General features: G+C 43.4%; 1 protein-coding gene across 3 annotated transcripts in view; it reads left to right on the plus strand.

Moving 5' to 3' along the window:
• Positions 1 to 601: 601 nt before the first annotated feature.
• Positions 602 to 19,118, plus strand: part of LOC143351961 (protein O-mannosyl-transferase TMTC1-like) — a 184,747-nt gene continuing 166,230 nt past the window's right edge. For all 3 annotated transcript variants that reach the window (XR_013081841.1, XR_013081842.1, XM_076784102.1), the window contains exon 1: positions 602 to 3,105. Coding sequence is in view for 1 of the 3 variants with exons in the window: in XM_076784102.1 (XP_076640217.1) it covers positions 2,771 to 3,105 (335 nt within the window). In the remaining 2 variants the exon portion in view is untranslated. The remainder of the gene's footprint in view (positions 3,106 to 19,118) is intronic.

Consider the following 19,118-nt stretch of genomic DNA (forward strand, 5'->3'; position numbering starts at 1 on the left):
AAGGACAGTAAATTTGAATATCCTTGGATAGAATTTTGTTATATTAAATAATTATAAGAGACATTTGTCTAAATGTATGTATACATATAGAGTCGGTGGTAGATTCCGTTGCAATATGGGGTCGTAACCGACATACAACGTAATGGTACGAGTAACTGGAATTGTAACTGTGCCAGAGAGTCGCAAAGCCGATCCTCGCAACAATTTCTACGTCTCGTTTTAGTTTTATTTATCGTGTCAAGAAACAATCTCTACGCGTTTCCAACAATATTGACACGGAGAAAATCATCCATCAAGAACGTTTTTTCTTTGCGAGTATTTGTAGGAGTTTTCGCGCGACCAGTTTGATTTCAAAGTGAGATTTCGAGGGAAAGATGCAGGTAAACAAACACAGGCCTCGCGGTGAACGCGGCCAGGTCTAAGCGCGACGAAGGTAACGAAAGACGGACGAAAAACGAGAGACAGAGACAAGTTGTAAGGCAGGAGGGAAAAGCCCCGGGGTGGCTGGTGCGCGTGCGTGGCTTTGCGGGTCAGAGTGCGCCGGGTATATAACCGGGCGGATGCCGTCGTCCTTTAGTCTTGCGTTTATCGTCGTAGCGACGACCCGCTCGATCTTGATCTCGATCGTGTTGTCGTCGCACGTTCGCGGTTCATTCTCCATTAACACGTTCGTTCAGTGATGGCACGAAGTGTGTATCGTTCGACCGTAGTCGTTGCGACGCGTCGTGTGGAATTTCATCGATCGATATCGATCTAGATCCATCGAAATCGATTTCCCTTCGCAACGCTGCACCGGGAACCCCGAGCACCCCGGAAAACGATCTACAAGGGGAAGATCGTTTGATTGGTCGTTTCTCGACTCAAAGGAGTCTGATGAAGGGAATGGTGCGTCAACCTGTTGTAACCGTGTAACGTGATTGTATCGGTGACGAAACGCGACAGGAAACGGGCTACCGCCATAGAGGAGTAACGAGACAGAAGCCAGACGCGACGCGTAACGCTCGTAGACTGTCGTTGAAACGTAGACGAGGTTCCCTGTAGGAACACCACCCACCGGTTCCAAGCGGCATCGGAGAGACATCCGTTCGGTGACACGGGAAGGAAGAGTTGGCGACAAATCAAAGAAGATTCAAACGATCGTCGGTGTTTCGATTGTGTGGCGCGTAGGAAGGAGAGGCAGGAAAGAAGGAAGGGAGACGAAACTCGACAGGAGCGAAAACGGAGGAAAGGAAGAAGCGCTAGGGGTAATTTCGAGCCGTGCCTCCGGCCAGATACGACCACGCTTGTATAGATCTATATGCATAGTAAAGTCGCGGCAATAGAAGAGCCCTGGCCCCGGCCACGACGACGCGTATCTGGGTCATACACCCGTCCTCTCGTGTCTGGCTGTTACCGCTGTCGCTGCTCGTTTTCCATAATTTCACGAGATTCGCTTACCACTGCAGAAACGGGAACAGAATCGACGACCGGCCGCGGGACCGGATATTCCCGGAATTAAAAAAAAGAAGGGAATCGAGAGAACCGTTGGTCGTTGGACGCTGGCCGTCGATATCATCTCCGCGCGGTGCTGATACATCCAACGTCGAAGGACCAAGAGAAAAGGCGATCTTCCTTCCGGTGGTGTACCACGCGGAACACCACGGCTGCTAGTATCTTTTTGCTTCGCGATGATCTGACGTTTTCTACGCGACAAGAAATCGAGGAATCGAGAACGGCGGGGTATATGCACGGTACCGTCCGAAGCGTCGATGACCAAACACGCGAAACAACGACGCGGTTAACGAGAGGAAGTTTGTTTCCTAGCGGCGATGCGGTTTTTCAACGTTCGAAATCTAGAAGCTCGTTTCGATTTCTTTGCGAAGCAACGTAGCGGTTCCCGGAACACGCGTATCGGTTGTTATCGATCGGTCGAACGGTCACGCTAAATTGTTTGCGTACTCGATACCCGTGACCGTAACGAGCTGTTACGTCGTTAAGCACGACAGAGGGAGAGAGAGGAGAGCTGAAAAAAATAGAGATCGTGAAATCGGCGATGCCGCCTCCCGCGGGGACAATCCCGGACCGAACGACCACCGCGCGAGAACTATTATCCGTGGAAGAGCAATCAGCCAGCGCGAGGCCCGTTTCTCTTTAGAACGGACACGTTGGACCGGACGCGCTCGACTCGGTAAATAATGAACCCCCGCAGTCATTTATCAAGCTCACCGCGCGAGGCCAACGAATGCTCAAAGTAGCCAGGCCGAAGTAAATGGAAGACTGGAACGCGAGCACCGTCTGCCATATCCCGTGATCCTCGTAAAAATAAGTATGTCGGTTCTCGGTCGGGATGGCTATCTCGATCGAATCGTTCCTTGAACCTTTTACCGCGAAATCACGGCAAAGGAGCATCGAGAGAATACGGTCGCGGTCTCGCGACAACAAGAGGGCACCCGTTACGCGCGTTTACCTTTCCCCGCCTAAAGACTGTTCATGTCGTCGTGGTCGCGGTCGCGGTCGCGGTCGCGGTCCTGCTCCTGCTCCTGCTCCTGCTCCTGCTCCTGCTCCTGCTCCTGCTCCTGCTCTTGGTCCTGCTCGTTGAAATGCGAGCGGCGATCGAATCGCGCGTCGGTCAGCAGTTACACCGCGGCAGTTTCGCGAGGATTTATCGGCACGTTAGATAGCGGCCGTGCCAGAGCTAGCGTGGCTCCATGAGAGTGATTCGAACGGACGATCGCGGCAGAACGTTTAAACCTTATTGCGCGAAGGTGTAGCACGATTTAGTCGACGAATCATGAGACGACGGAACAATGGCTCGGGCGGCAGCTACGCCGGCTGTTGTTGCCAGACCAGCAAGAGACCGGGTCGTAACGGATGCAACATAACGCTGGGAAACGAACCGCTCGGATGGTGCATCTACGCGACGGTCGCGTTGGTCGCCGTTGGCTGCTACCTGAACGCGTTAGGTGGTGATTTCGTGCACGACGATATACCCGCGGTACTGAGGAACAAAGACGTGTTAGCTCAGACACCGTGGACCAGTGTTTTCAATGACGATTTCTGGGGAACGCCGATGCACGATCTCAACAGCCACAAGAGCTACAGGCCCTTGACCACCCTGACGTTTCGGTAAGCCAGATTTTTTATACTTTTCAGAGGATCGTTCGCCAGGATCGTGTCTCCAGAGAATTTCAATTTCATTATTTTACATCGTCGGAAAAAATATTTATTCATACTGGAAAGCTGTTGCCAACTTCCAGAACTGTTAACGATAGAAATTAAGTTTGAAATTTTTATTTCTTGACGCTTCTGGTCGACTTTATGCCAGTCCTTAACCCCTTGACAATCACGGACGAAACGTATCGCGATCCAATACAGCCAATGCAGAGGTAGTTTAATGGTTTTGATCTTTGGATATAATATCGATCGTTCGATACTATCTACGAATTATTTCGAATACTTTGCGATCCGATTCTCCTATTCGTGTCAGGGTTCTTTCACGCGACGTGTATTGCTATTTCCGTATTAGATACACGCCAGGGACTTTGATCTCTCAGCATAGACTGCGAGAACCGACGTCTGAACGCTTCCATTGCGTTCACAAGAATCGAGTAAAATTACCGAGAAATGATACAAGAATAGAGACGAAATTACAGTTTGAAAGTTGACAAAATAATATTTTATAGTACGCGTGAAATAATATGACCCACGGATTATGTGATTTTACGTACAATAATCAATATAGAGTTCCACAAATTTTATTGCTTACTTTTAACTGTGAATAAAAGCGTGGAAATTCGAGGATGTGATATTTATTGTTATTTTTATTGATCGGTACGGTGGTCTCGGAGAGCTAGGCGCTTTGAACAAAAAATTTGTTTACCTGCACGAACCCGAAAATTTAGAAACTTTTAAAACATTGTAGTGAAAGTAAGGTAGTTCATCCGGAACACGATACCATTTATTGTTTGCGTCGTAATATAGCTTCAGGGGGAGATATCATATCACCCCTTGAAAAAAAGCAGAATTTTCATTCTCGTGAAATATATCCAAACCCGAGAGAGATATAGAAAAAGAATTTAAATGAAAGTTGCACTCTTTTTTTATTTACAAAACGACGTACATCCAATTTTATTCTTCGTCAATAATTAAATTACCGATACATGCTTTTTCGTATTTCCCATTTCGACACTAATTTCAGGTTCATGCCCGAACACCCCCTGTATACTATACGTAGTCTAAAATACTGAATAACTAACTCCACGAACAACGGAAACTTACATTGTAACCGTTTACACGTCTTTTTTATGTAGATGTAGTAATTCTCAGCCAGTTGAGCAAACGATTTCGTGTTGTAATATCGACGATATAGGTTTTTCGTAAAATAAAGTTTTCGGGTCATTCAAAATTAGTAGTTATAAGATCGATGTTTTAACTTGGACGTAAATCGATTCGTGTGATGGTATAGTATAGTTGATAAAACAAATATAACGATTCGTTTAACATTATTTCTATTACGGTAGTGCTAAGCGAAAGTTTTGCTCGTTGAGTTAGTCATTGTTAGGGTTGTATTATTTAGTATTCCTGTTGTAATATTGACATATTTATTTATTACCTGGTGTCTATAACGTATATTCTTATCGGGCCACTTGAGACCTTTCTAAATGGTTAAGAAAATTTCTTGGAGATCCAAGAGTTAAGAAGCGAACCGAATGATTCGAGTCGTGGGTTTTCGATTAATTAGCCACTATTGAGGGTAAAGTAGTAAGATGGTAGGAGAGCACGTACGTGTTTTATAGGAACAGAAAAGTTTGCGACTATGTACCAACTACTGGAGTCTTAATATCTTGATTCATTAATTAACTAAGGCGTCAGTATTACCAGAGATACTTCCCAAGAATAGCGCGTTCCTGGCATCGATGTCATAGATACAATCTTTAAAATGTCCCAACAGGTCGGTGTATTGTAGGTCGGACATAAATTCCTGTCAAGAACTATCTTAAGTAAAAAGTTGTTGGTTCTGCCTTGGGATTTATGTCTTCCCAACACCATCGTGGGATAGACGATTAATTTTGCACTCATTAAAAGTTTCTTCATCTCGTCCTTTCGCGAGCGTAGATTCAGCTACATATATCTTTTGAATTCGTAATTGTAATCGAGGATGGTGCAGATTTGACTCCTTGAAGCCACAACAAGTATTCGAACGTTTCAGAAAATGCTTATCGACCCTTTTAAAATACAACTTGTGGGGCATAACACAGTTTGCAGCATTAAATGCCACATCTCGTATAGGTATATCGATTTACTTCCATTCACTTTTCAGTTATTTTGGCTATTACATTATGGATATTCCCCCCTCCCGTCATGTCGATATTTAATATCAACGTTAATGTCAACGTGCGATATTGCATATTTTGGCGCATTAAATTAAATAAAAATCGAAATATGTTATTATTTTGTTACTCGTTTTGAATATGAATTTACGAACGCTTAAACCATACGCATGGGTTGAACCGCGTATCGTTTACAAATAAATTTTAGCGAAAGGTTGCAAGACCATTTACAGTGTTGATTTATTTTTATTTTTAAAGAAAATGTAACTAAAAATATTTTTATTCCCGTTATTAACGTTGTGAAAGTGGTCGTAATACGAGAAAGAGTGTGCCAATAGAAATCTTGACGAGTATCAGCGTGGCAATCAGCGACGGTATTATTAAAACGAATTCGCTGTACGGCTATAATTAGTAGACACCGCACAGTCCGCAATTAAAGCTGCGAATTCGAAATAAACTGGAATAAGCGGGGTGGCGGGTTATCGCGAACGGAATAATTACACGTCGCATTTTTGTTGCCTTGCTTGCGAACCACCGGTAAACCGTGATCGCGCCAAGGTGCATTCGTACGACATTTCGAGTAGAAATTTCGAGATCGCCATCGCAGAAAGCAAACTGTTATCTGGTGCATTTCAAACGAACCAACGAGTAGCGTTCCGTTACAGGGACTTTTGTGCGAGCATTCCATATAATTACGCGTAACAATAGTCCGATACGTATCTGCCTTGGTCACCTAATCCAACAGATATACATATATGTATGTATCAAGTCAGATAAAAAAGTTGGTGCATTGAATACTATTTGTTAAAAGAAGAATGTTTTTATTTATCTACCAGTATTTAAGCTTCTCTTTTTTCTTATACGACACGGAGCGTTGCTATTCATCCGTTAGAGTGATTGATAATTTTCTGTTAAATATAGAGAAAATTACTACCGACTACGAGTCAAAGTGAAAGAGATAAAAGTGATTCCTCTATATTTCTTGATCAATTTTTCTTGCTGATACTGTCACCCACCACGTTCTTCTCCGTCAGGCTCTGAAGAACGTCTGTTCAGGAAACTTTTTTCTACCTCTAATAGTTTTCAAGATAGCATCGGATAAGTGAAACTTTGGTCGGTAGTTTTATCCTTTAAACTTGAGTTACGGCAGGTAGAAAAAGTTTGTATCCTTTGTTTTTCCTATACAAAGTTTCATCGAAATCAGCGTTGAATACTCGGCGGATGTTTGTTGGTAATAATGAACTCGGAGAAATTACACGGCTATCGAAATTGGTGGGCATGGCAAAACTAAAAGCACGTTTTAACGTTTTGACCATAGTATTCGTTCATTCAATGCATTTGAATTTTGTTAGACGGAAACTAGATGATAATCGATGTAAAATATCCGAAACGAATGTACGTAAATTTGTTTTATACTTTCCATATTATCGAAATGAATTTACCGTGTCACATTTAACGAGAAAGCGTGCTTTCATTCAGCCTCCCGTAAAACTCGTGAAACGACATGTATAAAGACTTTGTCGCGTGTTACGAGCAAACTCCACTGCGTACCAGGCGTCGAGTGGTTAAACTCTACTTGCGTAATAAAAAAGGGATTAAGCGAGCGTGTAAAGTACGCGTTTAGAAAATTCAAGTGGTTCTGTTTGGAAGATTACGCGCAGCCCAGCCGAGTGTCGTACGCGTGAAATTTACAACGAACGAGCGATCCTCGAGCGTAATCGATTCTCGTTCGGTGGGAACGGAGAACGGAAAATTGCAGATACGTGGCCGTAGTCCATCCGGTGCGCGATGATGGTGGGTCGTGTTGGTAGGGGGCAAGAACCCGACCGCGAGGAACTCGTGGACCCTGGCGTGTTGCGGAATGTCCTGTAACACGACCATGCCTTGCTCGGCTTCCGGGCAGCGCCGATTTGATGCATGGATACCAGTTTGCCACACTCGACGCGCAATACTGCATATTGGCTGGTATTGGGCGATCCATCATACCACAAGACACCTACACATCGCTCATACGCCTTAACGCTCCAGATGCTGTTGCCAAGTTGGACGCGGCGTGGCGTGGCGTGGCGTGGCATAGCATGGCATGGCGCGGCGTGGCGCGGCAGAGGCTCGTAGATTCTGGCGGAAGGAACGACGACGTGGCCTGGAGATGAGAGGAGGGGAGCGGAGGGGAGGGCTTGAGGGTTGAACATTGCGCTTCCGCGTTTCGCGCGTTGCCGGAAGTGGAACGCATCCATAATTCCCGAGGCTCTAAGACGCGGAGGCTATGGGCGCCGGTAGTCACGTTCGTTCGTCTTGAGATTACGGGATATTAACGATCGGGACACGGGCGTCATTTCCAGGGAGTTTGCATAAGCGTCTTCTAATCATCCCGTAGAATCATTTTTCTCCCGCTTGACGATTCGATCCGGTGATTAAAGCGGTCCTCGTTACCGGCGACTCGTTGTCGCGTTGATGCTAGATGAATAATTACGCAGCTAAGTCATTTTATTCTTACCTCTACGATTGTGCACGAGTTTACCCAAAAGTTCCCAGAAATTGTTTGATATTTCGTTTCCGTATTCGGGCATGAATTATTTGATCTGAAATTTAATGGCGCAGACTCGTCGTTAATTTCTTTGACGATATCGAATAATAAATTTATGTAAATTCTTGGTTAATTAAATTAATAGTCGTTTGCGACCATGGTTGATGAAATTAATTAACCAAAAATCGTATCAATTTCACGTTGTATTATATAATAAGAACAATGCAACGCGAGAGAAATTAATAATTAATTTAATTGTCAATCGCTGAAAACGATTTACAATCAATTTAATTGTCGATCACCGTCAGAGATTTACAATTAATTAAATCGTCAATCGTTTTGCGAGCGATTTTAATGACTATTTACTTGAACCGTCATCGTCGATCGATATTTTGATTAAATTTTGCTCAACACCGAGTTTCACAAAATTCAGTTACTTTATGCGCACTCTACAACATCGTTTGCAAAATTAAGTGGCGCGCAACAGAATATTCCGTGAAATGTTTGAAGAAACTGAAAATCTGAACGTTGAGATCATTTTTCACACCCCGTACCATATTTTTCCCACTAATGAAAATTAATACGTCGCAGATGAAATGTATGGATTTAGTTCACGTCGTGCATATCAGGATTTCTAACGATCATCTTGATTAATAAACATTATTAACGATATTTCTGAGTAAGTTCTTTATGAAAATGTTGTACAAGTTGACTCGAACCTATAATTAGTCACACCACCGTTGACGTATACAAAGATAACGCGAAAGTTATTTTGATTCGTTGAATGTATAAATTGTCGGTAGTCTTTGTTGTTTCGACTGCAAAAATGCATTTTATTTTTCTTTATTTCATATATTCGTTCCATTTTCTTTGATACGCGGATTTGACGTGACACAGATTGACACAGATTCAAACGCGACGGCTTTTAAACGTAGCAACGTGATAACCGCGACGCGATTTATCTCGGACAAATGGAAAGGCAATTATATCCATACCCAGGCACGAAAGAGAGAGAGATAGATAAAGTAGAAACGAGTATCAAACGTAATATTAATTAAAAAGAAATATCAGAAAAAGAACCAAGAAACAATGGTCCTCGTAGCTCGGTGGTCAAAGAGCAGAGTTATTGGCATGGCAACTCGAATACGTACCTGAGGGATGCAAAGCCAGGAGGAGCGTTACGTGACATATATTTATAATTATAGTTTCTTTGGTTTGTCAACGGCGATGCACGGGTCAAAGATTTCGAACAATTCGACCTTTCGAGAACAGAGCTACGTACGTTTCATTCCGTGTCTTTCTCAACGTTGCCCGCATCTAGTCTCTGCCCCTTTGATCCCTTTATTGTCTCTGAGCTTTGACGGTGCTTAGAATATTTTGCTTTCAGAATTCGAGTCTCGGGAATGAAAACGTACCCGGCGCGGCGATCCCGAAACTTGGAAATACATGTAGCGTCGCGTCGCGTCGCGTCGCGTTGGTTCAACCTGGCCATTTACTCTTGCAATTCCCGTCCGAAGTTTTCCAGGCATTTCCGAACGGTCCTCGCTAAAACGGTCATCAACTTTCCTACGTATACTCCGCGCGCACGTGCTCGCGCGATTCTGCTCTCAGTTCGAACACGAAGAGCATTTCACGTCCAAGGATTTCTAGCGAAACAATAATATCTCGCAACTCCGGTGGTCCGTTTAATAAAATCCATCCATCGTACGGAATCTAACCAACTATTTCCGACGATCGAATTCGTAATTACGCGCAGAAATTAAAAGTGTTGCGAAAAATTTGAACGGTACGGTAATATTTGAAAATGATTCGTGCACGTTTAATCTGTTGAATCTATCGTCGGAATTGAATCGAAAACATATAGGTAACAAGATAGCAATAACGCGATTTAACGCGTTATAAATAACTACATGGTTTTGTCTATTGACAATGTATCGTTGAACTTTGTAACAATCGTGCCGCAATTAAAAACACATTTGTACTAATGTCCGACATTGTTTAACGTTCCGTTGCCGCGGATTTTGGGTTATGTGGGTCAGCGATATTTAGATTAGAGAACGTACGAGCGAACCAGAATTCCTCACTGGCAGGAATCCGCGAAATTCTACATCGTGTGTCAGTCGGATTGAAAGCCAACGATACCAAAACTGTAAAACAATATTGCGAAACGAACGAAACTTTACAGGAAAAAAGAGAAAAGCGTTTACAGGTAAACTCGTATTCGTGGAATTTGTCGTATTTTCCCGCGAATATCATGTATAAACGTGGAAATGCAAATGTTTCCGCGAAGAGCGAAGATCCATTTAGCTCCGCGAAATCTCGTTTCCTCTTTTCCTCTCGGCTTAAACCGAGCGTCGGTTCTTGCATTTTAATATTTACATTCGTCCAGTGAAAGAAAAAAGGAAAAATTAAAAAATAAAAAAAGTAAAGGAAGAGAAGAAACGAAATAGGCATTTTCCCAGCAGTCTCCCTTTTTCTCTTGTCGCGGTAACAGCGAATGCTTTATTACATTCTTCTTGGTCGAATTCACGGACGTTTTTTCGCAGCGTACACTCTCTCCGTCCATTTATTCCCGAGGTTCTTTCTGCTGGCACAATGACGATCGATATAATCAGATTTGCCGCAAGTAGGAACTTGTACCGTTCCCCGAGAGAGATTCTTCTTTGTTTCATCATACGTCGAGGATGAGGGAGCCAGTTACTCGCCAGTTACTCGCCAGTTACTCGCCAGTTACTCGCCAGTTACTCGCCAGTTACCCGCGTGTCGGACGGAATAAAAATTTTATCCAGCGATGCTTGCGCTTGAAAGCTTCGCGTCACTTTTGTCGCGGTTTCTATCCAATCGTTCGCGGAGAGACGGTTTTCATTAGTCGGCCAAAGGTCGAGATACCTTTACGCGGGAGTGTCTTCCTCACGGTGGCAACTGATTTGCTTTCCATCGCGGTGCTCGTTTCGATTGGCGAAATTAAGCGGCGTAGTTTACGCGTTGTCCGCATTCCGTTAGTTGGATGCGAATGTTTTAGCGATATTCGGACCGTCGACGAATCCATCCTCTCCAGTAATAATTTTCACGTTAAGTGTATGAAACTGTCAGTCAGCTGCAGGTTGATTAACGGTCACCACTATGGTTACCGTCGACCGTGATGCATGGTGCTACAAATTTGAAATAAATGCGAAACTTTAACAGCGAGAATATTTTTCTTATTTTCCATTATCGTATTTCGTATTAATATAGTTTGTTACACGACGTTAAATATTTTAACCCTCGAGCATATCGCTAGGTCTGTAAAACTCAAAGTTTTCGTAGAAAGTATGGCATATCTCTGATACGAGGGTGGATGCTTGAGGCGGTACCTGCCACCCGAGTAAATATGGAAAGAGCTTTTCCAGCTGTTAAACTGACGTTGCTCGATCTACAGTGCAATTTATCTCGACGCAATTTACATAAATTTATACATGTATAATCAAATGCAGACTTTACTCGTTAAATATTAATCGGTTGTTAGTTCTTTAGAATCTTATTTTGTTACACGTTTCCATTCTTCTCTGAATTATTTTACCAGTCCGATAAAGGCGATAAATAAATAAATATTGGCCCGTAGAGTTTGTATTTAAGCGTGGAATAGCCCAGTGGAGCGAGTGTACTGAAACTTGTAGTCGGAAGTGTACATAGGAGCCAAAAGCGGGGATCTAGTGAGCAATCGAGCTGCTGACGCAACGTCCTCGAAAGATCAACGTCGAACTCACTGTCTGTACACGATTACTTTTATCGAACTTTTCACCCGAAGAGCACGTAGCGTAGAAAGATAGTCAGCCGGAGGGGGGGGAGGCGGTGTTGGTTCGTGAGCAGCCACCACGCGACGCAGTCAATCGCCGAAAGAGATAAGACACAGTGGAACTGTCGAAGCGGGAGGGTAGTTTCCGGTCCGGAAGGAAATTTGCAAGTTAGGCGGGTTACGTGTCCCCTCGACTTGGTGCGGGCGCGCGGAGAAGAATTCGCCCGCGAACACCGAGTTGCCGATACGAAAACCTCTCTCTACCGGCGAACGAATTCGGAATTTTAAGCGATTCCGTTCTTCTCTCGCCACCTGTCTTTCACGTTGTTTCGTATTCTGGCTATTTCGAACGGTTACAAGTTCAAGCGTTTCTGGGTCGGGTTTCAAAATTACGCGTGGAATTTTTATTTTACAGATCCGTTGTTCCATTGCGCACGCGAGCCAACGGGAAGTTTGCGTAGCCGCGATTGGCTTGGCGGCGTGGCGTTTAGAGCGGTTAAATCACGATTCACGGCGAACCAAGTTCCTCCGGGTGGTTCTATGATGATTTATGAGCGACTCCCCGAGCGATGATGTGCCGCGCTTCGTGTGCGGCGTGCATGCGAGGGAATAATTATTATTAAATTACTTGACCCGACGCAACGGGCGGAATCTCGTTCCGCGGCGTTACTGACACGCATGAATGATTACGTTACAAACCCTAATTTAGACGCGCGATATCGCATTATACAGCTTGCCACGTACGTACCCTCGTATTCGATTACGTGACGGGCCGGCCGGCCACCGTGATATCTCATTCGCTTCTGACTTTAACCCGGCGACGATCGCCCGTGGGATTCTCCTTGTCGTCGGTGCTTCGTTTCACGTAATTCAACCGATACTTTTAACCGTATCGACCAATCGAGTCACGTCTAACCGGACACAGGACACTGGACACTTGACAGATATAAATATTCGGTACTCGTGTCGCAAAATTCTGTTTTGGGGAGATGAAATGTGCACAGGGTGGGTTGGGAAGACGAAACAAGAAAAATAAAGTTTTGTTAAACGTGTTTTTAAACTTGCTATGATTATTTTCTTCGAGTTTAAGCATGGACTGGCTTTCCCTTTGATCGACGTATCGTGAAGCGAGGCCATTTGCTCGAGCGTTAAGTCCGCGGTTCGTTCGCGTGTTGAAGTTGCGAGTGTGACTATTTACGACTTTGTCGAGTGCGCAAATAAGGGTGAAAATGCAGGTCCAGGCGGAGAATATACGAGGACAAATCTGAAATTCCAGCTCCATGGTTGTGAAGCGACGATCGGGCCGGGGCTTGCGGTATATTTTATGGAACTTTGGTGCGCGATAACTCGGATTATTCTCGGTGCGAGGACAAACGTGTAACTTGTTGATGGACGATCGACGAAACGTGTTCTCTAATTCGGTAAAAGTGGCTGAACACTAATCTGGTTCGAAACGGTGCAACATATTATAGATATGTATTCCTATTTACCACCGTATACAACCGAACAAACGTTGAAAACAGCAGAGGAATGTAGAAAAAATATATTAGCTCGGTGCTTGACGTGTTAAAAAGTTTAATATACAAAGGTCAATGTACGCGACATACGTAAACGAACAATATGAACGAGAAAATTTCAACGCGTTATTTGTCAGAAATGCTCTTCGGAGCCGACTCATACATGTATCTATTTCCTTGGTTTCATTTCGTTCGACGTACCGAACAGTTTCGCGGTTTCTGTATCGATTTCTCGATCACCGATCGGCGATTCCTCGTACGTCTCTCTTTCGGCTGTTCCATTCTCGAGTTCTGCGCCAGCAAGAAGTAAATTCTTCGTCCCAACGACGACAAGAACGTATCATTACACGGAGGCGTTCTTTCGGCGTTGATCGTGACGAGGAATCCGAAGCGAGCATTTGTCTTGTTCGAGGTGTATCGAGCCGTTTATTGGATTCGTGAACTTCGCCATCGGGTATGTAATAACCGAGGAGGCGAAACCCCGTAAATCCACCAGGAGAGAGAAAAGAGCCGGTGCTCTTAAGGACTCCCGACAGATGGAATGATATTATTGCGCCATCGAAACGGGCTCAGTATTGAAAAAGTTTGTCCTACCTATTCCGATAAATGATTAATGCATGCCGGCGCTCAAACTTCCCCGAACTGATTTCTATTCTCTCATCGTTACACGATCCTGGATATAATCATTTTCGTTTTCTGGAATACCGCCATGATACCATCCTCCCATCTCTAATTATTTTCCTGGTACAATTTGCTCGTGACGCGCGACAACGGCGCGGCGGCGCGGCGCAGCGCGGCGCGGCGGTTCATTAAAACGATTTAACGCGATGTATTATTTGTATTTTTATTTCTATTTATTTCAACGTTATAGACTCTATAATTTTTAATTCTGTGGGAATATATGGGACTTTCGGTTGAACCACGAATCATGAAGATCTCGACGGATCTATGGATTCTCAACGATCTCTTTGTAACACGCAACAAACTTGAATACACCTTTTTCGACACCGCTTCTTTATCTTTAAACAGCCATACGAGATGCACCCTCTAAAGTACTTGTAATAAAGGACAACGCTCGCGTTTCCAAGTCACAGTATGGTAGTCGTGTTGGTAAATAAGCTCGGTAGGATTAAAGTTAATTTGCGTTTGCTGTGGTTGCAGCGAGGAATAGCTAAGCGTATAGATCGGGAAACGTTTCTCGATACGAAGCGGCAAAGCTTAGAGACAATGTCTCTCGAATTGAATGGATTTTTCGCATTGCCGAAGCTGTAGCGTGCCTAAAACAACGATCAGGTTATCATAATCGGTATCGAGATCAAATGAAAGCATCGATCGAGAATAATCGAAACAATTGACACGGAAGAGCGAAACATAATAGAGATGCTCGCGAACGACAATGGTTTCTTGTCCCCAAATAATCCCGCGGGGGTCTCGGGAAATGGATCGATCCCCGAATGCAACAATGAGTCGCAAACCGTCGCGCGTTTTCGCCTCTGCCGTAAATACATTTTTGATGCAAGCTTTTGCTCTTGCAATTGTAAATGGCGCGGATGCAAATACAGTCGAGGGCGAATAGCGGGCGGCTGCATTTACCGCAACAGAATATCGATGCCGTGGAAAGTTTGGTTATACGAATTCGCAGGGAGTAAACTTTCTGGATATCCGACGGTTCTGAATATTCATCGCGGCCAGCTAAAAACGTGAAAAATTCCGTAGTTGCCTCCGTTGATTCATAGTAATATCGCGTCGATCCAGCGAGATGGGAAGACCATCGGGGTCAAAGGCTCTCGGCGGTTGGAAGTACGACTGCGCCGAAAAGTTTATTTTTGGAAGGCTTGCAACGTATGTTTCATCGGGTAAAGTACCGGCGAAAAATTTGTACCGTTCGCGTTCCGCGCACTTACACTCGAACGCCGCGAGTACTTATCGCGATAAGTGCTCCAATGGGCGACATTCTCGCAAAGCAGATTTCTACTTTCGCCCGTTTCAAACCGTCCAGAGAGAATGTTTGAAATTTATAATAAATTAATTTATTTATAGAGGAAAATACGAGCAGCGGTTACACCTACTGTAAATTATATTAGTTTGATAATACCTGGAAATACACGTTTCATTATCAATTATTACTTTTACTATAAGACTTTTAGTTTTCCGTGAATGATTATGCAATCGAGCGGAATGGTGAAATGTGATAAAGCAAGATAGAAAGATCAATTCCAGGTGAAAATAGCGTATCGAGCGTTTATTTATTTTGCGAGCCACTAGAGGCCAAGCGTAAATTTCTTTGATGCGAAACGGACGGATGGAAATCGTTCCATGATTGAAATTCAAAGACGATCGAGCCATCTTACGAAAGAATGATTAAATTAAGCCGAAGCATTTTCGCGAAAATCACGCGACGGTCTAGACGAACGTAATTAATTTTCGATAAATGCCGTTGGGTGTTCGCGCGTATATTGGAAATTTGCGGAGTTCACGGCACGGGGTTGCACAGTTTGGCATTAAAATTGCCCGATCCATTGAATCGACAATTTCGCAATCGCAATATCGAAATACGACGCGGCGGGCCGTTCAATCGCGAACGTCACCGTTTCTACCACCTCCATCACCCCCCATCGCCCCTGTTCCCCAGCCCCTTCTTTTCGATTCGTTTCGCTTCAATCGTGCCGTATTTTAAATACCGTGAATAGGAAAGTTGAATTACAGGCGGTCGCGATTTAAGCCGTATGCGTCGCGAATAATACGAGAAAATTCATTCCGATTGGTCGTCGAAAGATTGTTGAAACAACAAAAGGCGGCCTGAAACGCGTTTACCAGTTCGTCGTGCCAGCCTCCAGGTTCCGTCGCGTTTTATTTTCATTTTGGCTAATTTCGACATTCAGTCGGCATAACTAGGGAGTATCGAGTTTATGCCGTTGGGAAACGCGTTTAAACGTCCTTTTCATTCGCGCCAACACTCGATTCACTTGTCGCTACGCGCGGTATGTACACTTTTCTGGTGTGCTCTCTCTTTTCTCTTTGTGTATTGATTTGAAAAATAATTGAATCGACGCTGGTGTGTGTGTGTGTGTGTGTGTGTGTGTGTGTGTGTTCGTGACGAGTAATCGTCGAGCGAATGGAACTTTGCACAGAGCTCTGTGCATTGCAACGTGTAAAAAAGATCAGTCTTGGGTTAGAGACCACTTTGACGGGATGGACAATCAAGTCCACGAATTGTTTCCTGAAAAACCATGATGATTGAAAATACATCGATGATTATTTTCTAAATTAGGTACAGTTAGTTTTAGGAGCGTTACAAATTAACTCATGTTCGTGTCGGATCATTTGGTCCGTGGAATCGTAGACGCGCGTACATGTCTCGATAAAAGGTTTTCAATGTCGGTTTCGAGCGAAAAAGCAGAACCGAAAGGGCTTCGAATAGAAGAAAGAGGGAGAAATATATTCTCGTGATCCTGACACGATTATCGCGTACGTTCTCGAATGTATGACCATCCTATCGTATTACGACATACTCGAAACTCTCTTTTTACGAGAGTCCTCGGTACTGGGAATCTGAAAACTCTGCGTTCTTCAAGTCGAGGTTACGTTCACGTTTCGAAATGCGTGACGGTGTAGTAAAACAAGGACAAAGATCCAGCAAAAGTCGAAGAGAATTAAGGGCAGGTTGCATTTTTATTAAAGCGCTGTCGTTGTTATTCGTCGACAAATCTCCGAGTTGGATACAAGACATTCGACACGGCCGTCGCCACAATTTCTTTCACGATTAATATTTTTATTTCATCGATCTAGGGGCCTAATAAGACAATGTAGAAAAGGGGCAAACTTAAATTTCTATTCGAGAAATAGATAATGAATAAGATGAACTATTTAAAGAAATTTATTTCTGGCATTTATTCGATCGTACGGTTCTATTTTTAAATAAATTTCGATGCGATTTGATCATGGTATATTTAAAAAACGTTCGTATTATTTGTTGACATTTAACAGCTATCGATTAAACGGCAAAAACGATTTAAATCGTGCTTGTATAGTCCTTTTATCCACATTTTATGGTTTCTATACAATAAATAAGGACGTTAAATAAACAGAAATGTACAGTAAATTGAAAGTAACGTGTTTAGCTCGTTAATTATGCGGCTGAACAAAGTAAATATATAATAACGATAATTAACGGGATATTATTATATTCACTTGCACCATTCGCGTGGAAAACCACCGTCTACCACAGACCAGGATATATTTGTAGAATTTCTGTTGAACCTAGTGCATGATTTCAACTATCTATCAATCAAATGTATTAAATAGACCAACAGAATATTCGGAATAACGTGTCACACATGATGTAGTACTGATCCATAGTACATTTATCATTTGTTCGTATGTACATAAAATAGAAAATTATCGATGTTACATGTACGTGACGTTGATTTCTAACGAGAATCGGAACGTCGCGTATGTGTATCGCGTGGTAGCGAATATATTGATTACAATAGACACTGCTATAATCAATTGATGGTAGATACCGACTGTACTATATCTATAATAATTAACGGAATATTAAAAGTAAGGAAAGGTGATAACTAGTTGCAATATCATCGATATCTGTTGGTCGTTAGTATTCTTTCAAAGTGTAAGTTTGTATCGTGTCGTGTAAGTAATTGGATTAAAATAGTATCGAATGAAAGGACGCGTGTGTTCTATGGGTGAAGGAGGAGGGGGAGGGAGGGGGGGGGGAGTATTGTTAAGATTTTCGCGAAACGATAGCTGATCATAATTTAATACGCCAGAGATGTTCGTCTCCGGAGATAAATTTTCTAGAGAATCGCAAAGATTTATGGCGCGTAGCCTTCTACAGTCTAAAATTAATGTTTCCAGAAGTTTTCGGCTCGAAAGACGGGAGGGATTGTTGGATCGTGACTTCGCGGAGTCTATCTTGAGCCGTTTCATTGAATAATTACGCAAAGTGTTCGCGAGGTGGCGATAATTCGTTAGCAGGGCAACGTGTCGTTTGATTTTCCGAATTTAGTCGACGGTAGATCAGGAGCTTCGTGCTGTTCAGTGATTCATCCGAGGGGTTTCGTGACTGGCGGCAAAAGCGTGCCGTGACCGAACGCTGTAAACTTGCACACTCGATCGCGCGCATGCATTAAAGAACACTTTTCCCGCGCGGCGATATTCACTCGCTGGCTGAGCACTTTATTGCGTCCTCGCACAGATACGCATAATTTTCAGCCGCGTTCGATACGTCGCCCGCTATACATCGTCCTTCCGATATCGAGCGAATTAATTAACGATTAAGAGTCGATCTCCTCGCAGAAACGCTGATTATCAGCGTTTAATTATTCCGGGCTAATTGCGACACGTACCGGTGGCAAAATTCACTCCGGATAATTGGACGCGTCTACTTTGAATCGCTTTTCGTTCCAGTGCAAGGTCAAGGCATTAAAAATTGCCATTTATAATATATGCATTATCTACATCTTTTAAGCCTGATTTAGTTGACTATTATAAGTATCAATAATCAATTATAGGCTTTTAAGTTGGAGAAGCGAAACATAGTTTTGATCGTAGAGGGTTAAAGTAGATTGCATCGAGAGGAAATGTAAAAGCCTTTTATAAGCTTGGATTTACGATTAGGACAGAAACGCGTTATTTGGGAAAACAGCTGCTACCAATATTCGTATCGTAGAAGTTGTCTTTTTCTACGTTTCTGCGTTTCTATCGAACACATACGTATTCATAGTTTTACTGGCTTCTTTGAATAGCGATTGCCGTATGATAAATTACGTATGGAATTACACACATAATGGCGAATATTTATTATCGCTGTAATTCTTATCTTCGGTAGTCGAACGGGCAAAATTACGCGCGTTTGCGCACACAGATAGTCCCGAATAATAGGACGGTTTAATTGCGTGACTGTAGGACGAATCCTGGGAATCGCTCTAACCGTATGTGTACGCGCATGCACATCTACCCACATGCTCGTT

Source organism: Colletes latitarsis, chromosome 1 (genome assembly GCF_051014445.1).
Source record: "Colletes latitarsis isolate SP2378_abdomen chromosome 1, iyColLati1, whole genome shotgun sequence".
Lineage (NCBI taxonomy): Eukaryota > Metazoa > Arthropoda > Insecta > Hymenoptera > Colletidae > Colletes > Colletes latitarsis.